The sequence below is a fragment of the Amyelois transitella genome, chromosome 7 (genome assembly GCF_032362555.1).
Source record: "Amyelois transitella isolate CPQ chromosome 7, ilAmyTran1.1, whole genome shotgun sequence".
In the NCBI taxonomy this organism is placed as follows: domain Eukaryota; kingdom Metazoa; phylum Arthropoda; class Insecta; order Lepidoptera; family Pyralidae; genus Amyelois; species Amyelois transitella.
Window position 1 is genome coordinate 10,510,310 of NC_083510.1, and position 23,385 is coordinate 10,533,694.

Sequence of the window (23,385 nt, forward strand, 5' to 3'; positions counted from 1 at the left end):
TTCAGGCTTCACACAATCGTTCCCATTGAGACCTCGTAGCCGCATGAATATTGTACGTTTTCAATTCAGCTCTCAACGCGGACTTTAGAGATGGCCGCAAAATTTCAAACGAACACACCTTCATCTTTATTAAGGCGTTTCTTTAATAGAACGAACGGAAACCCGACGTTTTGTTTTGTGTGGTTCAAGTTATTAACGACGAGCGATTTCATTTGTAGAAATTTGAACGAAAGACTGTGCTCCAACATGTGAATAAAATGTTTCTTTCTGTACAAAATTAATTTAACTTTTTCACAATGCAACTGGCAAAGAAAACACGTAGTTGTTCGATGAACTCAAACCTTATTAGACAAATATCTTTGAATCAAAGAAACAAATAATGATATCAAAATTAATTGGTTTACAATTTTTATAATATTTTAATAGGTGGATCCAAAGTAACGTCGTGATGATTTTTATATGTGTCATGGTCACCGACCGTCCCCCCTTTGCTTCACTTAATTTTCGCTTTGTTTTTTAACCTTACATTTATTTGTCCGGTCATCTTAGGCGAGCGATAACAAAAAAATATTTTAAAAACCGGTTCCGCCTGAGACTTACACCGCAATTCAATATGGCGCACCGTAGGAACGCAGTCTCAATTATTAAACAATGCAATCGTCTGACGCGGCACAGCCCTACGTTAATACTTGAATACCTACATGTGGGTCAGGACATGGGAACGGCTAACAAATTATTTAGACGCCATCTCTCTTGAATACTTGATGACTTTATGATTTGTGACAACCCTATTAATTTTGGATTTCCTTGTTTGGTGTTGGTTGATTTTGAAATACGTTCTTCTTGTACCTAATCGCACACGCTATAAAGATCTATGTGTAGATCTTTATTATAATGGGGCAAACAGAACCCCACGTTTGAAGGCCACCTTATGGAATCCATATTTTGTGGTTTTGACGAATAACTTACTCGTCGCGTAAGAGTAACCCAAATGATTATATCGATTTTTAATGACTTTCTTTTAACTTATTACTTGTGTATGTTTTGGTTACGTTTATCTATTACATGGCAACCATCTTCTTCATCGGCTTAAGTCCCGGTTGCATCCTCACCACTTTGGAGGGGACACCGGGATATGCCTTTGACCATGGATCCTGGATTCTGTGTATCAGGTTTTTTTACACGAAGTCGGCATTTGAACCTGTGCCCTTTAGCATGTCACTCAATTTAACCGGGCACCTTAACAATTCGACCATAGACGCTCTTTGTTGGTGTCCGTCTTTGTGTCTCAGTATACAAGTATCTTCTATGACAGTAAATAGCAACCGAAAGGCGGCCTTGTGTTTTTTAATATTTTTGAAAATTTAAATCAAAGATGTCATTTTTAGTGTCGTATTATTTGTATGTTATTCTCATATAATAGACTAAGTTGTAAATTAAACCTTTCTTCTGTGACCTTAGACATGAGCTCGCCTTAGAAGTTAATGTTTTTAGTTACTTTTATAGTTCCAGGATAAGGGTGTAAGAGTTGAGGCAATATAAAACAAAAAGATAGTCTCAAATGGTTACTTTTAATCAAAAATCACTACCGTATAATACATTATTTTAACTTAAAAAATACATTTTTGTCACTATATACAGTAAATGTTTTTAAAACATACACTATAAGCACTTTCGTTCAATCAGAAACATACTAAAACTAAAATAGAGAATGTTAAAATCGTGTAATATCTATTAGTGAATCTTGTTTAGGCCAACTTCGATTGTGATAACTTTATTGCGATAATCGAGGCCAACGTTTGACTGAAGCAGAGCAGAGGGTATAGAATTTTTTTTTTAATTCATTATTCGATTAGGCATTTGCCTCCTTTCTTACCTAGCGGTAAGTCGCGTTGAAGACGGTATTAATTAAATAACAAATTAAATAAATATTTTAACGGAAATATGTATTTGGAACCATAGATAGAAATAGCAGCAGATACCTCGCGCGCGCCACTTATAAAGCCTTGAGTATCTTTGACAAACAACGCGCAAGTAGTTATCTGTCAAAGTATATTACAGCTACTACATATTTACCTTGTGAAAACTGTTGAGAAGAGTGTTTAATGCATTATATTGTTTAATTCTTATTTATTATGCATAAATAAATAGATAAATGAATCAACTGTGAAACTACTTTATAGAATACTTTAATACTGTAAAGAAAGTCATCCTCATTTAGTGAATGAATACATTAGCTGTTTTATGACAAAAGTGTTACCTACGCTCCGCTCTACGTCAGTGAAACATAAGCCTTACTTAAACTACACTAAACTCGTAACGTAGCGAAACTAAATACTTGAAATTCAGTTTGGGAAACATCGTCTCTCAACAACCGTGGCGCAGTCTATTCTAGACATCTCCCGGAATATTCTCGACAATTGCACCAACATATTAACGTCGTTGTTCCTACACAACCACAGATTCAATATATTTTCAGTCGGGGAACACGTGTTCGAGAAGTAATAATAATACGAGGTTATTTTCAACTTTTCCGCCAACAAACGCCAGTCGTTCCCTTTCGAAGTCTGCGAGTCCAACAACTTGCACAGAATCACCCTATCTGATTTAGTCAAAGCATTCGTTCTATAATTATTGTCTGTGCTAAAATTACTTCTATAAATACTATCGTTTTTAAACACAAAGTTGTATCGGTTTTCCTTTTTCGAAAGCGAGGAATAATTGAACGGATTTTCTACAATAGTGACAGTCCCGCCAACCGAAACGCCGGAGTAGCTGAACCGTTTGTTGAAATTCAAATTGGAATTCAAATCATTCGTTTTAAAGTTGAAATTGACCGAGTTAGATTGCTTCTGTTTCTGATACACGTTCATGTTTAGTTCCAAACAGTTTATAGAATCAGTTTGTTGTAGAACAAAAATACAATGCACCGATCTGACGCTCATGTTCCATATTTGAGAATAGGGCAGTTCTTGGTATTTCCCCCCAGACTGTATGCGCCAGCCTTCCCCCACTTCTCGAATATTTATGCACACATCGGAGCAACTCTCTTGGAAATAAACTATTTTAGGTTCGCATAGCAGGGTGCCGCCTACGCGCCTTTCGTTCTCTAAGCACTCGTGGAAAGCGTAAGGCGTATCATTCATCACGTGCACTTTCAAACTGAAGTAATTATCGTCCATTCTCTTCGATATAAACATGGCTATTTTCAATAACTTGGCGTCGAGACCGCTGAAACTTTGGCCAACTAAAACAAAGTCGCTTAGAAATTCGCTTACAAGGAAAACTTTAGAGGGGTCGACTTGGGCGAAGATTGGGGTCCCGGGGGTCTCCTGGCCGAGCGTCAGAACTTTTCTCCACTCTTTGGAGTTGATGTCTTCGGGTTTCTGCAGGATGGATAGGAGCCAGCTGGTGTGCTTGAGGGCTGCGCAGTGAGGGAATGTCAAGATGACTCCCTTGCTGAAGTGGAAGTTCTTAGGGCCGCAGCGAATTACGGGGCTGAGTTGAGTTTCCCCTGGTAAATTAAACATGTAAGTGTAAATTTTACATTTTACTGGAAATACTGGAAATAGGTACAAAGATATCAAAATAAGTTTCCAATAAAAACAGCAGAAAGTATCAGATAATAAAAACATGATTTTAAATTAAAGATTTTCGACTAAATAAATTTGAAAAACACTGATTTATAGTAACAATAATTTCTCTTCAAATCTGTTCATATTTCGTGTTGAGTATTTGTTACATCTAATGAGAGAGAAAATATATATCCCCAGTACGAAATTGCTTATTCACCAAAGATTATTTCCGGAATAGCTAAGTCAATCCAGAAATACTCTGTAACTTTGCCACCAAATATAACAAGAAAGTTCAGGTCAAACGGTCGGCATTTGAGATTTAGGTCACCGTGGTCGAGTTAATCCTGTTTTAGTTGGCCTGGCTTACAATACTCAGGTCACCCGATTTTCTGAGACGACCCTCTTTTGTCGTAGGTACTAATTTATGAGGCGTGGGCATTTAAAACATTTACGGGAAGTTCTTAAGGTCGTAGTGTTATGAATTATTCGAGATTTGTATTCTGAACTATAGAGATAGAAGATGATAACAATCTTAATCAATGCTTTGATCCAGTTATTCTTCCTTTACTTAAGAACCATTGTACGTTTAAAGCCTGGAACAGGGAAGGCAAATAGACTCCACATACAAAAGCAGGTTTTGTTTAGGTTTACAAGCTTGGGATCCTTATTTTGGGCAATCTGTCACCATTTGAATCTCAATTCTATCATTCAGCAAAATAGCTGAACGTGGCCTATCATTATTTTCAAGACTGTTGGCCCTGTCTACCCCACAAGGGATATAGAAGTGACCATATGTATGTATATATGTATGATGCTTGACACTAAATTTTAAAACCAAGTTGAAGTCTTACCTTCTCGCAGAACTGGCCTGTTCCATTCTTCATCGGTGACCTCAATCGAGAATAGCTCTTCTTTATCGACCAGCCCATCTGGCACAAACAGACTAGCCCCACATTTGTCCAAATTCAACCAGCCTCCATCGCCTGACACAATTCTGGAGGTCGCAGTCTCCAAGTGTTGAGGGTTAAGCAATTTGGAATCGACAGAAGCGTTGTTGCGAAGAGATCCTGACATTTCTACACTTTCATTGCCATAGGATGAACCCGCTGAAAGATAATGGAGCAGTAAGAAAGTATTCTGTACTGTACAAGAGAGATGGCATCATTCTTTAGAAGCCATGTGAAGCGTACCTCTTCAGTATCTAATGGAAGTGATTTTTACTGGACAGTTGAATGCATTTTATCTCGATCTGGTTAAATAAGATGAATATGGTACGCTTATGGTAAATACTGATGGTAAATAAAAAAAAGATGAAGTCTTATTCAAAATAATACATACGAGTACTTATATAAAACGCGCGAAGGGAAAGCCGATATGTTTGGTGTCCTTAAAATGCAAGACTTGCCGAATAAAGAGGCGTGGCGATCAACTTGGATGAGAAACTTTGCCACCAAGATGCAGAATTTATTAGTTATTAATTCTACATTTAGTAATTTAGCAAGCAAATCAAAGAATAAAATAAGCAATGAACATTTTAATCCAAAGGAATTATGAAGGTACAGGGGAATTAAAATTGGGACAATTATATTAATAGACATTCAAAACATGGGCACGATATATACCGCAGTAGTTATTTAAATTACATATAGTATAGACACATTCTTCTCAACTTTACAGAATTGTTTTAAAATTAACTGAAAATGCAGAAAAAAAATAAAAGTAATATAAGCAACATAAAAAATCTCGTGCATTTACACGTATTTACTAAAATAAATGCTTTCCGTGCTCCAAATTTAATATGATCATTTTGTAACTGGCCAGTGTTTAAAACTGTTACTAAGGTTTTTTAAAAATAAATTATGCATTAATGCATTGTTAAATTTGTGTGTATTTTTCAATGCTATGAAATTAAAGGCAAGCAGTGTGTGTGTTTGTGAACTCACAGCTCAAAAAGCAGCTGGAGTCAGATCGGTCTAACTCCACGCTATCCTTGCAAGCGAAATTCCTGTCGCCCTCGGCCTGATTTCTTACCTCATGGTCTATTGGTGACATGTAACTGTGAATAGAAATTATATATTTTATAATATGATAGGTATTAATTAATGTAAAACTTTATTGAATCTTGATGTTAGGTACAATAGGTAAAGATGATGCTTAAAACATTCCTTACCAATCAAGTTACAGAAAATTGCAATCTGATAAGTAATTGTGTGATCAATAGGTAAAATAAGTATTTCCTGGTTTTTATCAAATATTGCTTTTACCTATATGACCTATTTGAAATTGAAATTATTATCCATTTTGAGGTTTCTTACAGGAAATTTGATGAGGAGAGCTGAATTAAAGATATAAAGTAATTGTTTTCTAAAAAAATAGAAGAACATTATCTTTATAGTCAGTATCTCAGTAAAAACTATTGTTCCCGTGTGATTTGGGAAAAACTCATATTCTTTTGTAAGTGGCGTTAAAATACTTATATAGATAAACATCCAATACCCAGGCCAATCATAAAAAGTTCTTTTCTCATCATGCCCTGGCCGGGATTCGAACCTCCGGTGTCACAGATAAGCGTACTAACCCTGCGCCACAGACAGACAGACGCCACACATTTAATTCGTTGCTTTTTGTATGTGCCGCAAATTCCGTCGTTTAATTTTTAGATGCAGTAATATTAAAATTCGATGATTTTTGTAGATGACGCTAAATTCACATGGGCGAAGCTACAAGTGAAATGTAGTATTAAAATAAATAAAATAAAATAAATTCTTACCTATTAGCCAATTGCGGTACTTCGTAAAGGTGCTCGTTTCGTGCGTTTGTCGACGTGCTCATTTGTCTGCGCGTGCGTCGTGAGTCCATCGTGTGGAACTCCTCGTGTATCGTCAGGTCCGGTTGGTTGGTCAGCGTACGTCTTATCACGTTTCCGAAGTAATTTGTACCTGTATGAGAATAAAATATTGTTTAAATGTGCTATTTTGATAATGGAAAAATAATTTATATAAATAATCTCTAACTATTGCCTTGAAAAACAGGCGTTGTAATCGTTTTTTTTTTTTAAGATTTTCAATAGAAATCTATTGTGAAAATGAGAATCAAGAAAATGTTATAAAAAATAAATAAAGAATTGTTCCCATAGGATAATATTAAAAACAATATGAACGATCGTAACTAATGGCAAAAGCTAGTATAAATATGTTCCATAGTAATTTACGACTAAAAAGATACGAGTAGTTACTTGTTTGAAATGAGTTCATTAAAGTGGTGGAATATAAAACAGGGCTAGGTTACCTGAAGGCGGTTTAACATACGGCGAATTTTCAGCCATCTTAAATTTCATATATTTTATTCCCAATATAACAACAACAATTAATATAAGAAATGCAATTGACAATGCTATAAGTAGAGGCCAATACGAAGATCCTGAAAAAAGATGAAATGTTAACATAAGTTATTAAAAAAACATAAGTTATTAAAAATATATATACATATATGAAAAAAGTTTAAAATTACTTATCAAATTGGAAAGTATGAAGTGTGATTTATTTTAACATATTTATAAATAGATAATACGACAATGATAAATTATGCATTATACATGATGATGTGCAGAAAATATAGATAAACATAACATTTAAAATACCTTCACCAAAGACTTCAAAAAATCTTTACAGTTGTATAATATAAGTCCAATGCAAGATAACAAAATCACTGAATTGACGCAACGAATTGACGTAAAGTATCTTCAAAAATTTAATAAATAATAGCTACTTCTTACAACGTCATTCATAAACTTACCATCATGAATCAGTGCGGACTTGGAAGTTCTCACACACATAGGACATTGCACGACCTGATAATCAGCATCAACGCATGGCTTTCTTGAGCTGCTGAGACAGCGCCGCCTTCTGGACTGGAGACAGTCTGAGTCGCACGGTGACCACTCTGACCATTGTGACCAACGATCTAGAGAGGTATATCATTTATCTAAATCTATATATAAAAGCACTCACTCACTGATTACTTAATTTCAAAAACTATTCAACCAATAAAGATGAAATTTGGCAGGAAGGTAGATTGTAACTAGGAGACGTCCACTCGGATGTTCTGCGGTAATTCCCGAGGAATTTTACGCGTCTTCGCAAACATCTTTACAAAATCTCAAAAACTACTAACTAATTTTGATGACTAATTTCTTTTAATAGTTGTGATTCAACAACTCAGCAGCTGGCTTAAAAGCTTGTGATTTCGTTTAGGAATCAATTAAAAGTTTATTTTATCAAACACTGAACTAAAACAAACAGACGAACAACACGAATGCAATAATATGAGAGAGTAGTGAATGACATGACAATCAAGACTTACCTAAAGATATACCTGTTGATTCATCGGCTAAGCCGTCTATTCCATCAACATACATATCTGAAACAGAAATTACATTCTGTGACCTTAGGCATTAGGTATTCATAGTTTTCTGTAAAACCATTTGAACGGTAATAAAAATACGGTGATCGACCACAACAACAAGATACATACTTAAAAAAATCAATGTTTTACTCGTAAGTCTTAACTAATAATGATATTATATGTATATAGATAAAGCAGATGTTGTTTGCCTAAGCTTCAAATTTTTTTTTCACTCTAGAACTTACTTTGTTCCGTTACGAAATAGGGGAGTTAACTGGACTCACACACTGCTTTAAAAGTCTTTAGTTTGTCACACCACAAAAAAGACCATTTTATATTATACTAGCTGTGCCCGCGACTTCGTCCGCGTGGAATAGTTATTTTGGGTAACATTGAAGCCCTCAAGGATGAATAATTTTCCCCGTTTTTTTTCACATTTTCCCTTACTTCTTACCTCGCTCCTAAAAGTTGCAGCGCGATGTTATATAGCCTAAAGCCTTCCTCGATAAATGGTCTATTCAACACAAAAATAATTTTTCAATTCGAACCAATAGTTACTGATATTAGCGCGTTCCAGAAACAAACTCTACAGCTTTATAATATTATAGATACACACCTATATCACAATCTATGCAGTCCTGCGTCTTCTGTTCCTCTGGTCCCACACATGGTAGTCCCCCGTGGAGGGGAGGTGGTGCTGTACATGACCTCTCTCGCCTCCTCCCTGACCTCTCCCTCTGACCACAATAACAGTCGCTCCAAGCTGACCACGTCGTCCATCCTCCGTTTACTAAAAGAATATTTGCAGAAAGTCATGTTTGTACGAAACATCTTCATATTGCCATTTCATAATCTTTAAATTATTTTCATAATTTTAATATATATACTTAACTTTAAGAAGAAATAGGCGAAGCTAAAATCCAATAAGTAAACAAAATAATTTTGGCGTCTATATTATTACTACATACATAATTATATAATCACGTCGATATTCCAGGCGGGGTAGACAGAGCCAACAGTCTTAAAAAGACTGATAGGCCACGTTAAGCTGTTTGGCCATAATATTAGTTTCGATGTAAAAACAACTTACCAACAACTTTCAACTGAGCAGGGTCAGATATTCGCTTTCCTGCTAAGTTTTCTGCCACGCAAGTATAATTTGCCATATCCTGTAGAAAAACAAAGCAATATTATCAACAAAATAAAAACTTGAGCAAAAACTGATAAGTCTTTTTATGTATATTTTTAAAATTTTGTAAAATAATCCAAATCTAACAAGGATTTAGGTGGTTCCTTAAATAATTAATGTTGAACTACTCAATACTCTTCAGTGAATTAGTAAACATCTAACTTTTCTATATAACTATTTCTTAAAAAAAAAAATTACGAAATTTTTTACTTTACGCGGGCGGAGACATTGCTTACTACAATAAAATTAAAAAATAAAAAATTACGAAATTTTGGACTTTACGCGGGCGGAGTCTTTGCTTACTACAATAAAAATTATAAAATTACGAAATTTTGGACTTTACGCGGGCGGAGACATTGCTTACTACAAAAAAAAAAAAAACTTACCAACAGTGACACCTTTTTGATGTACAAATCTCCATGTTTAGACACTTGCACATTGTCGTCCGTTACTATTGGAGCTCCGTTTTTAAGCCAGTACACACGAGCGTATGGCGCGGCTGGTGGTGGCTCACATCGGAAGGTCACAGGTGAATACTGCTTCACCAACTGAGTCTCAGGTGCCACTGAGAATTGCTTCTTTATGACTGAAAAAGGCTTATAAATTAACACACAGAAGTTCTCTGCTCGACCTAAGGGTGGTTGTCAGATGTAATGCTCTTAGCATTAACACTTTTAATAATTAAATAGAGATAGAGTGGTCCTGTTCTTTTTTGTATTAGTGCCGGGCACACGGCAACTACAGCATTAAATACACTTTTACAATACCTGTGTGTTTTTTTAAAATTAGACACTAATTTCTTACTTAACATACATACATACATAAAATCACCCCTCTTTCCCTTAACACTTCTTTCTTACTTAACACTTCTAAAATTTAAGAGTTAACTCTTGTGAATGAAGATAGGTGGAGCGTCCTCCATTCATCGTTTTTCTCTGTTAATTTTTTATTTGATGGTGTATTGTAACCTTTACTTACACTATCTACCCGATAATTAAAAATTAATATGTGAAAACTTACAAACTATATGAAACTATAGAACTCTATATCTAGCTTATTAAGTATAATTAAACTTTGAATTAGTTTCAACTTGTTGTCTAATGATACATATCGATCTATCATTTGTATTTTTGGAGTAACAATAGACCAAAAATTTTAGATCCAGTTGGATCGAAAAACTATACATACATACGTCACGTCTTTATTCTCTACGAAGGAGATAGAGCCAACAGTCTGATAAAGACTCGAAGGCCACTTTCAGCTGGAAAACGTGATGATGGAACCGAGATTCAGATAGTGCCAAGTCGCTAGCCCATCGGCTAAAAAAATCTCAAGTAAGGCAGATAATAATCAGCTGGCTATGTTTTTTCTTCGTCGCCAGAGCAGCGTGGAAACTTGCACTTAATGTGCTTATTATCTTAAGTTTAAAGTGATCCAGCTCCCAAAGCATGGCTCGCGCGATGCCGTTTTCATCGCGCGTAAGACTATCGCTGGCTCGTTTCACGATTGAAATGGCGTCGCGCGCGCCATGCTGTGGTTACATGCGTTCTAAAGTGTCACACCTGAATGTAGTTTCATGATCATCGTTTCATTTAATTATCTTATGTTACTTCTAGTCAAACCTTTTGAGATTGATAATAATGTTTTTATTCTAATAACACAAAGATCAACTTACAGGCAAGTTCAATAGTAGCAGGCTGACTCCTAATATGACCACCGCTGGTCCAAGCGAAACAAGAACACTGGTATTTTTCGTCACCAAAATACTCGTCGAAGTTCTCTCTTGTCACTTTGTACTCTCCTTCTATTATCCTCACTCCTGTTTGTGGGTCAACGAACTCAAAGTTAAGAGCTTGGGTTTTAATTCCATTGCATTTGAAGTATACCTAAAATAAGGTGATGTTTATTTATGTTTTTTTTTATAATGAGCCAATGTCAAACTTTTGTTTTCTATTAATATAAGTATTTAAATCATATTAATAAATCGCAATTAAGATTTATATTTTTTTGATGGGAAGTTAAGATATTAACATCAATTGTATGTATCATATTCAATCTTTTTCTGTCATGATAATTAACGAGATATATAATATATATGAATACTTACTTCTAAAGCATTTGCAACTCGACACTTCAGTGTCGCTGGTTTATTTTTAACAACATAAGTATTTTCTGGTTCTAACAAAAATATAGGCAGGTTGTCCTTGGTCGAATGTAATGGTATTTTATCATCTAAATTCAAAACGTCTTGTTTATCACTTCTTGGAGTTGCTTCAGGAGAATCTTTGTAATTGATTTCTTTAGCTTCGTAATAATCTACATAAGTACTGTCATCTTCTTCGTCTTCGTCATTTTCTTCATTAGGATTATAAACGGGAGGTAAAAAATAATCATTCGTTGGGTTCTTGTGATGATTGACAAGAAAATCTAAAGGTTTGTGTTCGTAATCTTTAGCTTCCGCCTTGCTTGTGCTGTCATCTGGTCGCGTCTGTTGATGCGTACCTAAAATTTTGATGGATAATATATCTTTGCGATAATATATTCGTAAAATGAGGTAAATCGGAAATTAGAATTGGTCGATGTTTGTCTATATTTTTATCTATTATTAAGTCTCATGTCACCACTTATAGGTTATCCTGGTGTATGATCTAAGGTACATAAGGGAAAATTTCTTCCAAATGCATTAATAATTTACATACCATACATATTTGCTCAGAAACTTTGGCATCTATAGATATAATAATGTATGATATTAAATAATTTTATGACGTAAATCTGCTCTAAGTCCTGCCTAATTTTTTCTAGAACTTTCTTACATTTATATATTATGACTGATTTTTAGAAGGCTCCAAACTCATGTTCAAGATTTGCATAAAATACTACTCACTAGACAAATTATGTAGAAATTTTACTTTGTTTTCTCTAAAAATCTCGGGAGCGAATCTCCTGACAGATATCTAGTAAGAGACAAAATCAATGTTTTCATTCGTTGAATCTAGTTTAGCGATTTTCCATTAAAATTGACATACAAACATGAACACTACTCAAAACACTTTTGCAAAGTGATTAAGGTTTCGAATCGCCAAAAAATTGAAAATAAATAAACGTCACAAGCTTTATAGAATTCAATTCACACATAAATCTTAATAAAGCACTTACTCTTTTGCCCTTTCACCTGAATCACCAAATGTACCTGGACCAGCAAGACGCAAGTCCAAAACTTCACTTCCATTTATGCACGCACAGTTTTCAAAACCAATTACAAAAGCAGCCAGGGTGGCATTTTCATCCATTACTATATCGCATTTACTTGTATTATTTTAATTAACTTTAATCTCATTAAAATTATTTAAAACATCATTTATTGAATCACTGATAGTTTTATAAAGCACTGAGACACTAGGGAAAGTCACTGTTTATTGTATTTTTTATTTTTCGTAAAAGTTTACGAAATTCCGACTTTGAACAAAAAGGTGTTCGCGTCACGGCGGTTGGGGTGCTACTGAGAGTTAAGGGATGAATGAAAACAATCATTCCGTTGGGGATTTCACGGCGCATGTGCAAAAGTTTTTCACACGTTTTTACCTTTTTTTGTGTGTTCTATGAAAAAAAAATTTTTTAGTTCCCATTTTAAACTTAGTTGAAATAAATAAACAAATATCTAGGAAAAAATAATAATGATTGTATACGATCTTACTTTTGAGTTAGCCTTATCCAAAAGAGATTTGTGTAATGATTAAACTTACACTATAATTAATTTTAATCATAGAAATCGATGCCGTGTGGTTTCCGGCACTTTTGAATAGAACTACTATATATCTGTCCCATGGTTTTCGTACCTAAAAGGCGACTAAGGGAAAGGCTTATAGGCGATGGACTAGCAACCTGTCACTATTTAAATCTCAATTCCATCATTAAGCCATACATACAGCTGAACCAACCATTTCATTCTGACTTTTCCCATAGACTTGATACATATATATAGTATGTATGTATGTTTTATATATAAAAATCGGAATATTATAGGACTATTATATTCTGATTTCTATACTTGTTATAGTCGCCTATAAAAAGCAATCAATCAACAAAAGTTAAAGAGGCAGGTGCCTGATATTTCCACCAGTTTAGAGCGGAAACGACTAAATGCATTTTGCTGAAATTAAGAAAACAGATATTCATGAATAACATAAAAGTATTCGCTGTGAAAGAATATTGTAGGAAATTCCTGAAAGAACCTATGCTTTTTTAAACTAATTATGAATAACCTAAAATTTAAAGACAAGCCGCTAGTGTAATGGACGCGTTTTTAAATAGTGTAAACAGTTTTTTATAGAGATAAAAAAATAGATAACCCAATTAACAAATCAAAATCAGAAGCCTCTCACATAAATAATATTTACCTATTGGTCCAAACCGGCTATCATTATCATAAAATCTGCCAAAGTACAAAACTAGCTTTTGCCCGGCTTCTTCGCTCCCGCGGTTATTTCCAGAAAAAAAAAGATTCCTGAACGTATTGCGTCGGTCTCAGTGCGAAATATCATCAAAATAGCTCCAATAGTTTCAAAGTGTCGTTACAATAAAAAAGTACAAATCTTTCCTCTTATTTTTATTAATATGGAAACCACTGATGTGTCATTAACCAACAATTTTATCATGTTATACCTATCTCTTTGTTTTTCGCATACCAAATATACTCTTACTTATCAAAGCCATTACTGATATAATACAAAGGTGAATCTATCCTATTTTTAACGTTTATTCAGTTCGTATTTATCGATAATCTGATAACAACATATTATCGAAACGTCAGTACGAGCCTAGCACTCTACAAACAAAGTCATATCTAGCATAATCTAGCTTCATTCCCATACTTTATTGTATTAAGTTTGTTTATTACAAATAAATACAATAACAATTTAGTTTTATTAATTCCTTAATCACAATTACTCAAATTTTTGCATTAACAATTACAATTATAAAAAAAATTGTACTTTTGTTTGAAAGTTCAAACAATGAGAAACAAATATGTTATGTTTTTATTAATTTGTTTTTGTACTGTGTGTTTGTGTAGACGACCAAGACCTAGACCACCTGTCAATGGGTAAATAGATTACTGTCGGTTTGTTTTTTTACTTCTAATCCCTCCACAGGCATTTCGTTTTTGCGAGTCGCCATACGCAGTCCAGATTTCAGAGACAGATTCAAAAATTATTCACGGGGAGAAAATATACTTATGAATCTTACTCGGTTTTTATGATTTGGGGCTGGTTTGATCTGTGTGATTTGTCCCGTACATATATATTTTTTATTAATGATATATAAAAATATACATGTATAAGTAATTAAATATTAATATTGAAGTTAGGATATTGACAAATTGAGAGCACATGTTCATAGAAAATCCCAGGCTTATAACGCTTCTCCTTGATGGCCTTTTTAGTTATCATCGCAATTGCTTAACCCAGGAAAAAAAATAGGGTGTTGTAAGTTTGCCGTGTCTGTTTAGCTACGCATGTTGTCTGTCTGTGGCATCGTAGCTCCCGAACGGATGAATCGATTTTGAATTGTTTAAGGAACTTCTTTTTAATTTCCATTTTTTTTTTTGCAGGAAAAAATATTTCTTTTTAATTTCCTTTATTTTTTTTGCAGGTCCAGTGATGGTTGGATTGCTGTAATAATAATTATGATACCCAACATATTCGCCTGGTTATCGCTGTTTATTGGTACAAAGTTGGCGAAAAGACCAAAGGTAGGCAAAAAGTAAAATAATAAGTATACTTAGTCCATTAAAATTATAAGTCATATTGAAAAATAGATTAATTATAAACAAAATTGAACATGTAACGGATGTTACATACATATTCGTGAATAACTATACAGGGTGTCTAGTAAATCGCGTTACATATTGAAAGTCTACTGAGTGCCCAGTAACGACAATCAGTCGTTCCAAATATAATAAAAATAAGGATTATAATTTAACATAATTATCCAACAAAAACAAAATGTGTGGGAAACCACGCGAGCGGCTCGAATTCAAATAACGTTTGGACACACTCAGAGTGGCCAAACATTGTGAGACTTTGGGCACTATTTTGATTATTTTTTTATCGTATAAACAAGCGAGTATTCTGTTGGTTTTAAGGTTTCATTTTTTACTATGTTTTTAAATATGGAACGCGATTTACTAGACACATTTTATTTTATAAAAGATTTTTTTTAATAAAAGACGTTTCAAGATTGTTCGCCCCTAATTCAGTACTTAATACATTTATAAGAAAAGGTTTAAAAAGGCAAGTATTTGCAAATTCAATATTCCAAACATAAACAATACTCCGAGACTTGATTACGGATTTTGTAAGTTAGCAGCATGGATTGATATCTTGATACCAACGTTATAATAGAATTATAATATATTTTTTGTAAGTTGGCAGCATGAATTCATTCTCGATAACAAAAATCAGTAAAGAATTAATGTTTTTTTTTTAAAGTGGATGGCGGCTTGGTAATCAAAATTATAATATTTTTTATTAGGTGGCAAAATGGATTGAGGGATTGAATATGCCTCGGTTTTACCCTCCCGCCTGGCTTTCTTTATCAGTGTGGACGATCCTTTATATTGCCATGGGAGTGGCTTCGTATTTGGTATACTTGGCTTGCGATGGATTTACGAGTAAGTTGTTTTAATTAATTTATTTCTATGTTGGTCTGGTAGTAAAGAAAAACAATAGTACTATTGGAAGATATTCTGAATATCAATTCCTTAAACCATCTTGCCGCGTTGAATGAAGTCATAATCGGGTGATTCTTAATTTATTTTTGAAAAAGTTGTGCTTATATGTAATTGGGTTGCATGCTTGAATTTAATTTTTTGAGTGTATTTTTTAGAATGTAATCATGTAACCTGTTGGTGTCCCTTAATGAATAAATAAATAAATAATGTGCATTTTTTACAATGTCCTAGGTATTCTGAAATAATAAATAGATAGAGAAGATAAAAATTCACTACTACACATTCGCCGTCAAGACCTTTGGTCAGGACAAACTGTCATCTAAGATTGAGAATGTTATTATTTATCATTTTTGAAGAATACCTCAAAAATTTTTTTGAAGTAGCATACTTTATAGTTAGGTACATATTTAATGAAAAAAAAAACTATTGTTTGCGAAAGTTTGGTTTCTAGAATCTAAATATTATATTTAAAGAGTTTCTTGATAGGTACATTAAGTTCCATATAAATCTGACTTACCACCTCCTAAATTATGGTCACTGTCGGAACCTGGGTTCCTCCCCAGGCAAGACTATCGGGGACTATCGCCAAAAGGATTGCGAAAACCATTCGCAAATTGACGTGCGGTGAAAATGCTGCAGTGTAGTTTGTTCCGCCGCTTCTCCTATATAATTAGTAGTAAGTAAGATATAATTACAAGTGTCATGTTGACGTCATTAAGCGATACCTTATTTCCTATTTTGAAAATAAATTTATTTCTAATTTATTACCGAGTAGGTACAGATTGTAAGATTTTTTTATTTTCCAGGCGAAGCAGCTGTTCCACTGGCACTTTACGGATTTCAGCTCATTTTGAACTGGACTTGGGTACCAGTGTTCTATGGCACTTGTAAAACAAGCCTAGTGAGTATATAATCTATTTAATCACATAGCTATTAGTGCCATAATTTGAAGACTGCATCTGTTTTCACATAATCATTGTTTTGCATATGATAAATTGTACGAAACGATAAGGAAATACATTTTAAAGTATCGAAGTATACGCTGCCAAAAATGCTGATTTAATTACACAATATGTCAGATTTGCAAATACATACATACATAAATAACGCCTCTTTCCCGGAGGGGTAGGCAGAGACTACCTCTTTCCACTTGCCACGATCTTTGCACACTTCCTTCACTTCATCCACATTCATAACTCTCTTCATGAAAGTTCGGCGGTTTCGGGTACACTTGATTTTTAAATTTTTGCGAATAATTAGGCACGTAGGTACTTGTACAGGTTACATGGAAGAGATCGCTTTTAGTGATAAGGTCGCTGCTGCTATGTTTTTAACACATGACTGTGAATTTGCTGTAATATTGATGCAATAAAGAGTAATTGCATTGTATCGTAGGTAGTAAAACGTGTTTTTATTTTATTTCAAAGAAATCTGAAAGTTTATGACAAACAAAAGAACATCATCAATTGCTTTACCATCCGCCATTGTATTTTTACTAAATTCGCCAATTTTTTTTTAATTTTAGGGTTTCTTCCACTTCGTAGCCTTGGATGTAGCTGTTATTGCTTGCACTATAAGCTTCTTTTTAACTGTTAAATACACCATTTACTGTATGGCTCCCTATTTGGCATTTCTGGCCTACTTGACCATCATGAGTTATATAGTTTGGAAAAAAGACAAGGAGAATTCTGTAAAATTATAGTAATAATGTTAATACAACTATGTATATACATACATACATACATGTGGTCACGTCTATATCCCTGGCGGGGTAGACAGAGCCAACAGTCTTGAAAAGACTGAATGGCCACGTTCAGCTATTTGGCTTAATGATAGAATTGAGTATGTATATTATCTTAATACATAGAATCACGTCTTTAATAATTTATTAGAAACAAATATTATGTACCTATAGATGTGTGACTGTGAATATTTAGGAAAAATAAATAAAACAACATGGATTTATACACATTTCTTTTTTTATAGACAGAATATAATATAAAATTATGCTACAATATGTCTTATTGACAAGAAATAGAAAAAAAAATAATTAAAATAAAACGGGAAAAGAGAGATATATTAAACTTATATAATATTTTTTTTAGTTTGTAGTTTAGGAATTTTACTTCATATAATACATTATTCTATTTCTTTTATATTATTATCAATAATAAATATTTCCTTTAAAGTTTCCAGTTAACCACTACACCATCATCAAACACTGGGTATACTCGTATTATTATTATAATGAGTCTGATATTAAATCAATCACACTTATAGTAGTTTAAATCAATATTTATTTTAAATTAATTCCACTTAACTATTCGTAAAAATACCGCCGAACAGCGGATCGCTCCCAGCCAATATGTAGAAGAGGAATGGTCGATTAAAATTCACGTCAATGAATTGTGGCGCTGATATTTTCTGGATTTCAACAACTGTAGAAATAAATCCATTAAATAAATTTATAATCTTTTTTTTTCTTTTTTAAAAGAAATTTTAGTTTTAATTTAAATTCCCTAGACTTAAATCAATAATAATTATTTATGATATAAATGTTTGTTTTTAATTAAAATAATATGATGTGAAAAATAATTTAAATAAATTTGATTTAATAAATCTTCACTTATAATAAATATGTAAACAAGTTTCTGTACATTGATAGTATTAAAAATATTTGTCCGTCTTTTGTATATACATATCTGTATAGTATATGTATAAGCAAAAACTACCGATTGATTGACCATGAAACTTGTTTTTTAATATATCTTTTATACATACATACATAAAATCACGACTCTTTCCCGGAGGGGTAGGCAGAGACTACCTCTTTCCACTTGCCACGATCTCTGCATACAATCTCAGTTTATATTTAATTTTTATATAGATATGGGCTAACTAGCATTCGCCCGCGCCTAAGCGAAAAAAAACCATGATCCCTCCTGACTCCACACTATATCTATGCATTATAAAGTCGAAACCACTACAACCAATCAACCTATGTTAATGAAATTAATCAGTGGTTTTGACGTTAAATACGTACAAACAAACGAATACTTACAAGTTGCTCCAGCGGCCTCCGTTCCGTATTCACTAAGTTCTATAACGGCGGCCTGAACACTCTTAGACACAAACACGTTACGACCTTTCAGTATCTTTGTAAGTATTTTATTGTTATTTTTAAATATTTCTTTTAAACCGACCTGAAAAAGTAATAGTTACATACATACATATGGTCACGTCTATGTCCCTTGCGGGGTAGACAGAGCTATCAGTCTTGAAAAGACTGAATGGCCACGTTCAGCTATTTCGCTTAATGATAGAATTGAGATTCAAATAGTGACAGGTTGCTAGCCCATCGCCTTTTACGACATCCACGGGAAAGAGATGGAGTGGTCCTATTCTTTTTTGTATTCTCTAGAAATACTTTTAAAAAGTTTAAAAATACAAATTAAGTATTTTTCACTCGTGTGGCTACTGAGTTTTAAAATAGAATCAAGATTTATTTTCTTCCGAGTGGTTACCACGTTTCACAATAGAATCAGGATTTCTTCCAACCTATGGAATTATTATTTTCGTAATTTTTCAGTCAGAAGATTCGTCGTCCATGTATTAGGTACAATTCCAAGGCGCTCATATTTATTATTTGGTAGTATTAGGCCAAGGTGCCCCGATTTCATGATTTTTATTGTTCGCAAGATTTAATTTTTTTATTTCTCATCACATCTCAATTCTATCATAAAGCCAAACAGCTGAACGTGGCCTATCAGTCTCTTTAAGACTGTTGGCACTATCTATCCCGCAAGGAATATAGACGTGACTATATGTGTTAAGTGTAAAACAAAATTACCTTGAAATAAATTGCACCCAAATCCAAGTTTGACTGGATTTTGAACTTAGGGAGAGACAGTCTCATATAAGCTAAGCTCAATTTCGCTAGAGCATTGTTCAACTCTTTCGGCGATTGCAACAATTGACGCATTAAATGTCCCAATCCATCTTTTTCGTATGGCAACACAGCGATAAATGATACTTCGTTCCCTGCATACGGTATTTGTACTATCTATTAAAAAAAAACAATTATATAGTTACATTAAATTCTTTTTTTGTCGTTACCTTTTCCCACTTTCTACGTGGGGTCGGCACAGTATGTTAGAGTTTTTTCCAATTACTTCTGTCACTTGCCATCTCAACTGGTCACTCTCTTTCTACTTATACTATCCTTAACGCCGTTCATCCATCGAAAACCATAAAAGTTCGAGTTCTGAGATTAGCGCGTTCAAACAAACAAACTCTTGAGCTTTATAATATTAGTATTGAAATAATATATTTTGTAATATTTTATTTATGTATTTGTTTATGTATGTCTATAAATAGTTGTGTGAGTGGAGTACACGCCTGTCACCCTTTCCATCATGTCTCCTATCTCGGGTCTGCTGGAAGAGATTTCTTTTGAAATAAGCAGAACCTACATATGTCATTTTGTATCTTGTGTTTATCATTCTCGATGTATCATTTTCTGTGTACATAAATAAGTAAACAAATTAATTAAATCGTCAATATTATTCATTATCTGTGACTAGGTTCTGGCAGGTAGCATCACACGATAAAGGCGGTATAATACTTACCTCAGCCCGCAACCTGCTGCTTCTAGCATATTGATAACCTCTTTCTATAGTCATCATTTGGATACTTTGCATGCTGGTTGCACCATAAAAAGTATCATATTTGACCGAAGTGAAACGATGTTTCCAACGACCCTGTTAAAATGAAAATCTTTAAATCTCTAAAGCACTCAAACAGCAGGTCAAAAGCAGTGCAGTTTGAAAGTGAGTCCGCACCAAAGTTTGATAAAAAAGTAACGCATATCTTTAACATAGATACTTACATAAATCACACCTTTCTCGATGGGGTAGGCAGAGACTACATCTGTCTAGTTGCCACGAACACTTTTTAACGTTATTGGCACTCAAAGTTTGAAGTTTACCGGCTAGCATATACTTTAAAAAATCAAGCGCTTCTTCCATTCAAAAAGTTCTTTAAAATAATTCTCATTATATAACAAAACGTCACATGGAATTCCAAAAGGATTTGAGATCAAAAATCGAATAGGCGAGTAAACTTTTTTTTTTTTGCTCTCAAAATTGTCAGACATTTTAAGCACTTGTTTATCCTTAACTTATAATTGTTGATACCTAATCTAGTCTATATAATCTTTTTGAGTAGCGCCTCTTCGCCGGAGACAGACAGCAGAAAACAATGTCAATAACATATATACATATAATCACGTCTATATCCCTTGCGGGGTAGACAAAACCAGCAGTCTTGAAAGACTGACAGGTCACGTTCAGCTGTTAGGCTTAATCATAGAATTGAGATTCAAATAGTGACAGGTTGCTCGCCCATCGCCTAAAAGAAGAATTCCAAGTTTATAAGCCTTACCCATAGCCGCCTTATACGACGTCTATGGGAAAGATATGGATAGGTCCTATTCTTTTTTATATTAAGTGCCGGGAACTATACGGCAGTGCCAATAAAGGTAATTTATAATCATACTTACATTAAAATATATGGCATTAGTTATAATAAGAGATGATTTTGAGCTTATTTCTGATGGCGTTATGATTTTCTTTATCAATCCCTTTGTCTGCAATTTTACCTATAACACACAATGCAATTGCTTTTTATACTTGACATAACATATAATCACGTCTATATCCCTTGCGGGGTAGTCAGAGCGAACAGACTTCGAAACACTGAAAGGCCACGTTCAGCTGTTTGGTTTAATGATAGAATTGAGATTCACATTGTGACAGGTTGCCAGCACATCGCCTTAATGAAGAAACCCAAGTATATAAATATATTTTTTATACTAATTTTATTGATTTTCGTATTGTTTTTATACGAAAAGTATAATTAAGTTTACCAGTTCACCTTGGGTATAATGCGAGAATGTAGGTAACTGAAGGTGTGCTACATCAAGTACATTGATATCAATTTACTAATAGGACCACTCCATCTCTTTCTCATGGATTTCATAAAAGACGACTAAGGTATAGGCTTATAAAATTTGCGTTCTTCTTTTAAGCGATAGGCTAGCAACCTGACACTATTTAAATCCCAATTCTATCATTAAGCCGTACAACTGATCGTAGTCAAAGTATTTTCAAAAGACTGTTGGCTCTGTCTACCTCGTTACGGATGGAAATAGAAGACTTACCCAATTATTAATGCTAGCAGCTGTTCTTTGTGGTTCCCCGAAGTCCACTCTTTCACAGCTTGACTTGAACACGCTCATGACCCGGTTATGAAATTCTGACCTCAATTGACCTGATTTTGGAACGAACAGTCTACTTGCAACAATTAGTTGGACTTTACCAGATATACTTTGTAAGCGACTCATAAGAGACTTGAACTTTGATGTTACCTGTTAAGAAATAAAATAATTATTAAAAAAAATTGCGTTACTAATAGATACCTGAGTGCCGTGTGATTCCCGGCACCAATAAAAAAGTATAGGACCACTCTATCTCGTTCACATGGATGTCGTTAAATGCAACTAAGGGATAGGCTTATAAGCTTGGGATTCTACTTTTAGGTCACGGGTATTTTAAGCCAAACAGCTGAACGTGGCGTCTACGCCACAAGGGATAAAGACGTAAATGTATGAATTATATGTAAGAAAAACATATACTTCTTGTATAAATTAAATTGACCTAAAAATATTGAGGAATTACCGAATATCTGCCGTGTCCTATGGCATTCTTCAATTCGGTGAACTGCCTACTACTGGATCCCATTGCCAACTTACCCAGGGGTAGGAGAGCTGATATGGGAGAACAAATAGCGCTTCTACGTGTGTCTGTCAAAGCCATGTGCTAAAAGCATAGAGATAGATTTTTTTTTTTAGTTACAATCACGCCTTTGTAAAACCAGGCAGATAGAGGTCTCGATTGTTTATTAAATAAAAATAATATAATAAACTAGCTGTGCCCGCGAGTTCGTCCACGTGGAATAGTTATTTCGGGCTTCATTGAAGTCATTGAAGAAGGATGGATAATTTTTCCCGTTTTTTTCACATTTTCCTTTATTTCTTTACTCCTTATAGTTGCAGCATGTTATAGGTATATCCTATAGCCCTTCATCGATAAATGGTCTATTCAACGCAAAAATAATTTTTCAATTCGAACCAGTAGTTTCTGAGATTAGCGCGTTCAAACAAACAAACAAACTCTTCAGCTGTATAATATTAGTATAGATAAGTAGTGTATTATGTATGTAACAAGCAAATTTTATTTATTTCATTTAAAAACCAACGCGGTTTTCATTATAAAACAATTGTCATGTGGTTTCCGGCACTTTTCGAATAGGACCACTTCATCTTATTCACGTGAAAGACGTAAAGCGCGGCTAAGGGAACAGGCGCACATTCATCTCATGCAAGCTTGCGTGCTGGTACATAACCTCTACCCGTGCAGATTGTA

At 34.0% G+C, this 23,385-nt stretch overlaps 3 protein-coding genes across 3 annotated transcripts; 1 reads left to right on the plus strand and 2 right to left on the minus strand.

Annotated features, from left to right (window-relative positions):
- Positions 1–2,177: 2,177 nt before the first annotated feature.
- Positions 2,178–12,534, minus strand: LOC106130163 (netrin receptor UNC5B-like). The gene is made up of 13 exons (XM_060945187.1): positions 12,328–12,534; positions 11,276–11,670; positions 10,844–11,054; positions 9,555–9,754; positions 9,070–9,148; positions 8,596–8,769; positions 7,938–7,994; positions 7,371–7,538; positions 6,864–6,995; positions 6,346–6,514; positions 5,519–5,631; positions 4,427–4,681; positions 2,178–3,514 (listed from the first exon to the last, which is right to left on the minus strand). Exons 1-13 carry the CDS (start codon positions 12,398–12,400, stop codon positions 2,346–2,348), a joined length of 3,195 nt encoding a protein of 1,064 aa, XP_060801170.1. The 5' UTR covers positions 12,401–12,534; the 3' UTR covers positions 2,178–2,345.
- A 1,431-nt stretch (positions 12,535–13,965) lies between these two features.
- On the plus strand, positions 13,966–17,868 carry LOC106130243 (translocator protein). Its single transcript, XM_013329048.2, has 5 exons — positions 13,966–14,272; positions 14,821–14,920; positions 15,703–15,841; positions 16,708–16,802; positions 17,427–17,868. Exons 1-5 carry the CDS (start codon positions 14,184–14,186, stop codon positions 17,601–17,603), a joined length of 600 nt encoding a protein of 199 aa, XP_013184502.2. The 5' UTR covers positions 13,966–14,183; the 3' UTR covers positions 17,604–17,868.
- Positions 17,869–18,217: 349 nt separating this feature from the next.
- LOC106130162 (antichymotrypsin-2) lies at positions 18,218–22,776 on the minus strand. Its single transcript, XM_060945142.1, has 6 exons — positions 22,639–22,776; positions 22,122–22,328; positions 20,530–20,661; positions 19,752–19,964; positions 18,963–19,104; positions 18,218–18,339 (listed from the first exon to the last, which is right to left on the minus strand). The coding sequence occupies exons 1-6, from the start codon at positions 22,774–22,776 to the stop codon at positions 18,218–18,220; spliced, it is 954 nt and encodes a 317-aa protein (XP_060801125.1).
- Between the last annotated feature and the right edge of the window lie 609 nt (positions 22,777–23,385).

What these genes read in the sequence shown, in the direction of transcription:
- LOC106130163 (XM_060945187.1), bottom strand. Translation starts at nt 12,400, where the DNA reads ATGGAAGTGAAGTTTTGGACTTGCGTCTTGCTGGTCCAGGTACATTTG. An exon ending in GAGTTGCAAATGCTTTAGAA is followed by an intron (nt 11,055 to 11,275) that starts GTAAGTATTCAT and finishes ACCTTATTTTAG; the next exon opens with GTATACTTCAAATGCAATGG. An exon ending in CTGCATAGATTGTGATATAG is followed by an intron (nt 7,995 to 8,595) that starts GTGTGTATCTAT and finishes TTTCTGTTTCAG; the next exon opens with ATATGTATGTTGATGGAATA.
- LOC106130243 (XM_013329048.2), top strand. Translation starts at nt 14,184, where the DNA reads ATGAGAAACAAATATGTTATGTTTTTATTAATTTGTTTTTGTACTGTG. An exon ending in AGTTGGCGAAAAGACCAAAG is followed by an intron (nt 14,921 to 15,702) that starts GTAGGCAAAAAG and finishes ATTTTTTATTAG; the next exon opens with GTGGCAAAATGGATTGAGGG. An exon ending in GCACTTGTAAAACAAGCCTA is followed by an intron (nt 16,803 to 17,426) that starts GTGAGTATATAA and finishes TTTTAATTTTAG; the next exon opens with GGTTTCTTCCACTTCGTAGC.
- LOC106130162 (XM_060945142.1), bottom strand. Translation starts at nt 22,776, where the DNA reads ATGGCTTTGACAGACACACGTAGAAGCGCTATTTGTTCTCCCATATCA. An exon ending in CTGCTAGCATTAATAATTGG is followed by an intron (nt 20,662 to 22,121) that starts GTAAGTCTTCTA and finishes TCATTTTAACAG; the next exon opens with GGTCGTTGGAAACATCGTTT. An exon ending in GGAGGCCGCTGGAGCAACTT is followed by an intron (nt 18,340 to 18,962) that starts GTAAGTATTCGT and finishes TTATTTCTACAG; the next exon opens with TTGTTGAAATCCAGAAAATA.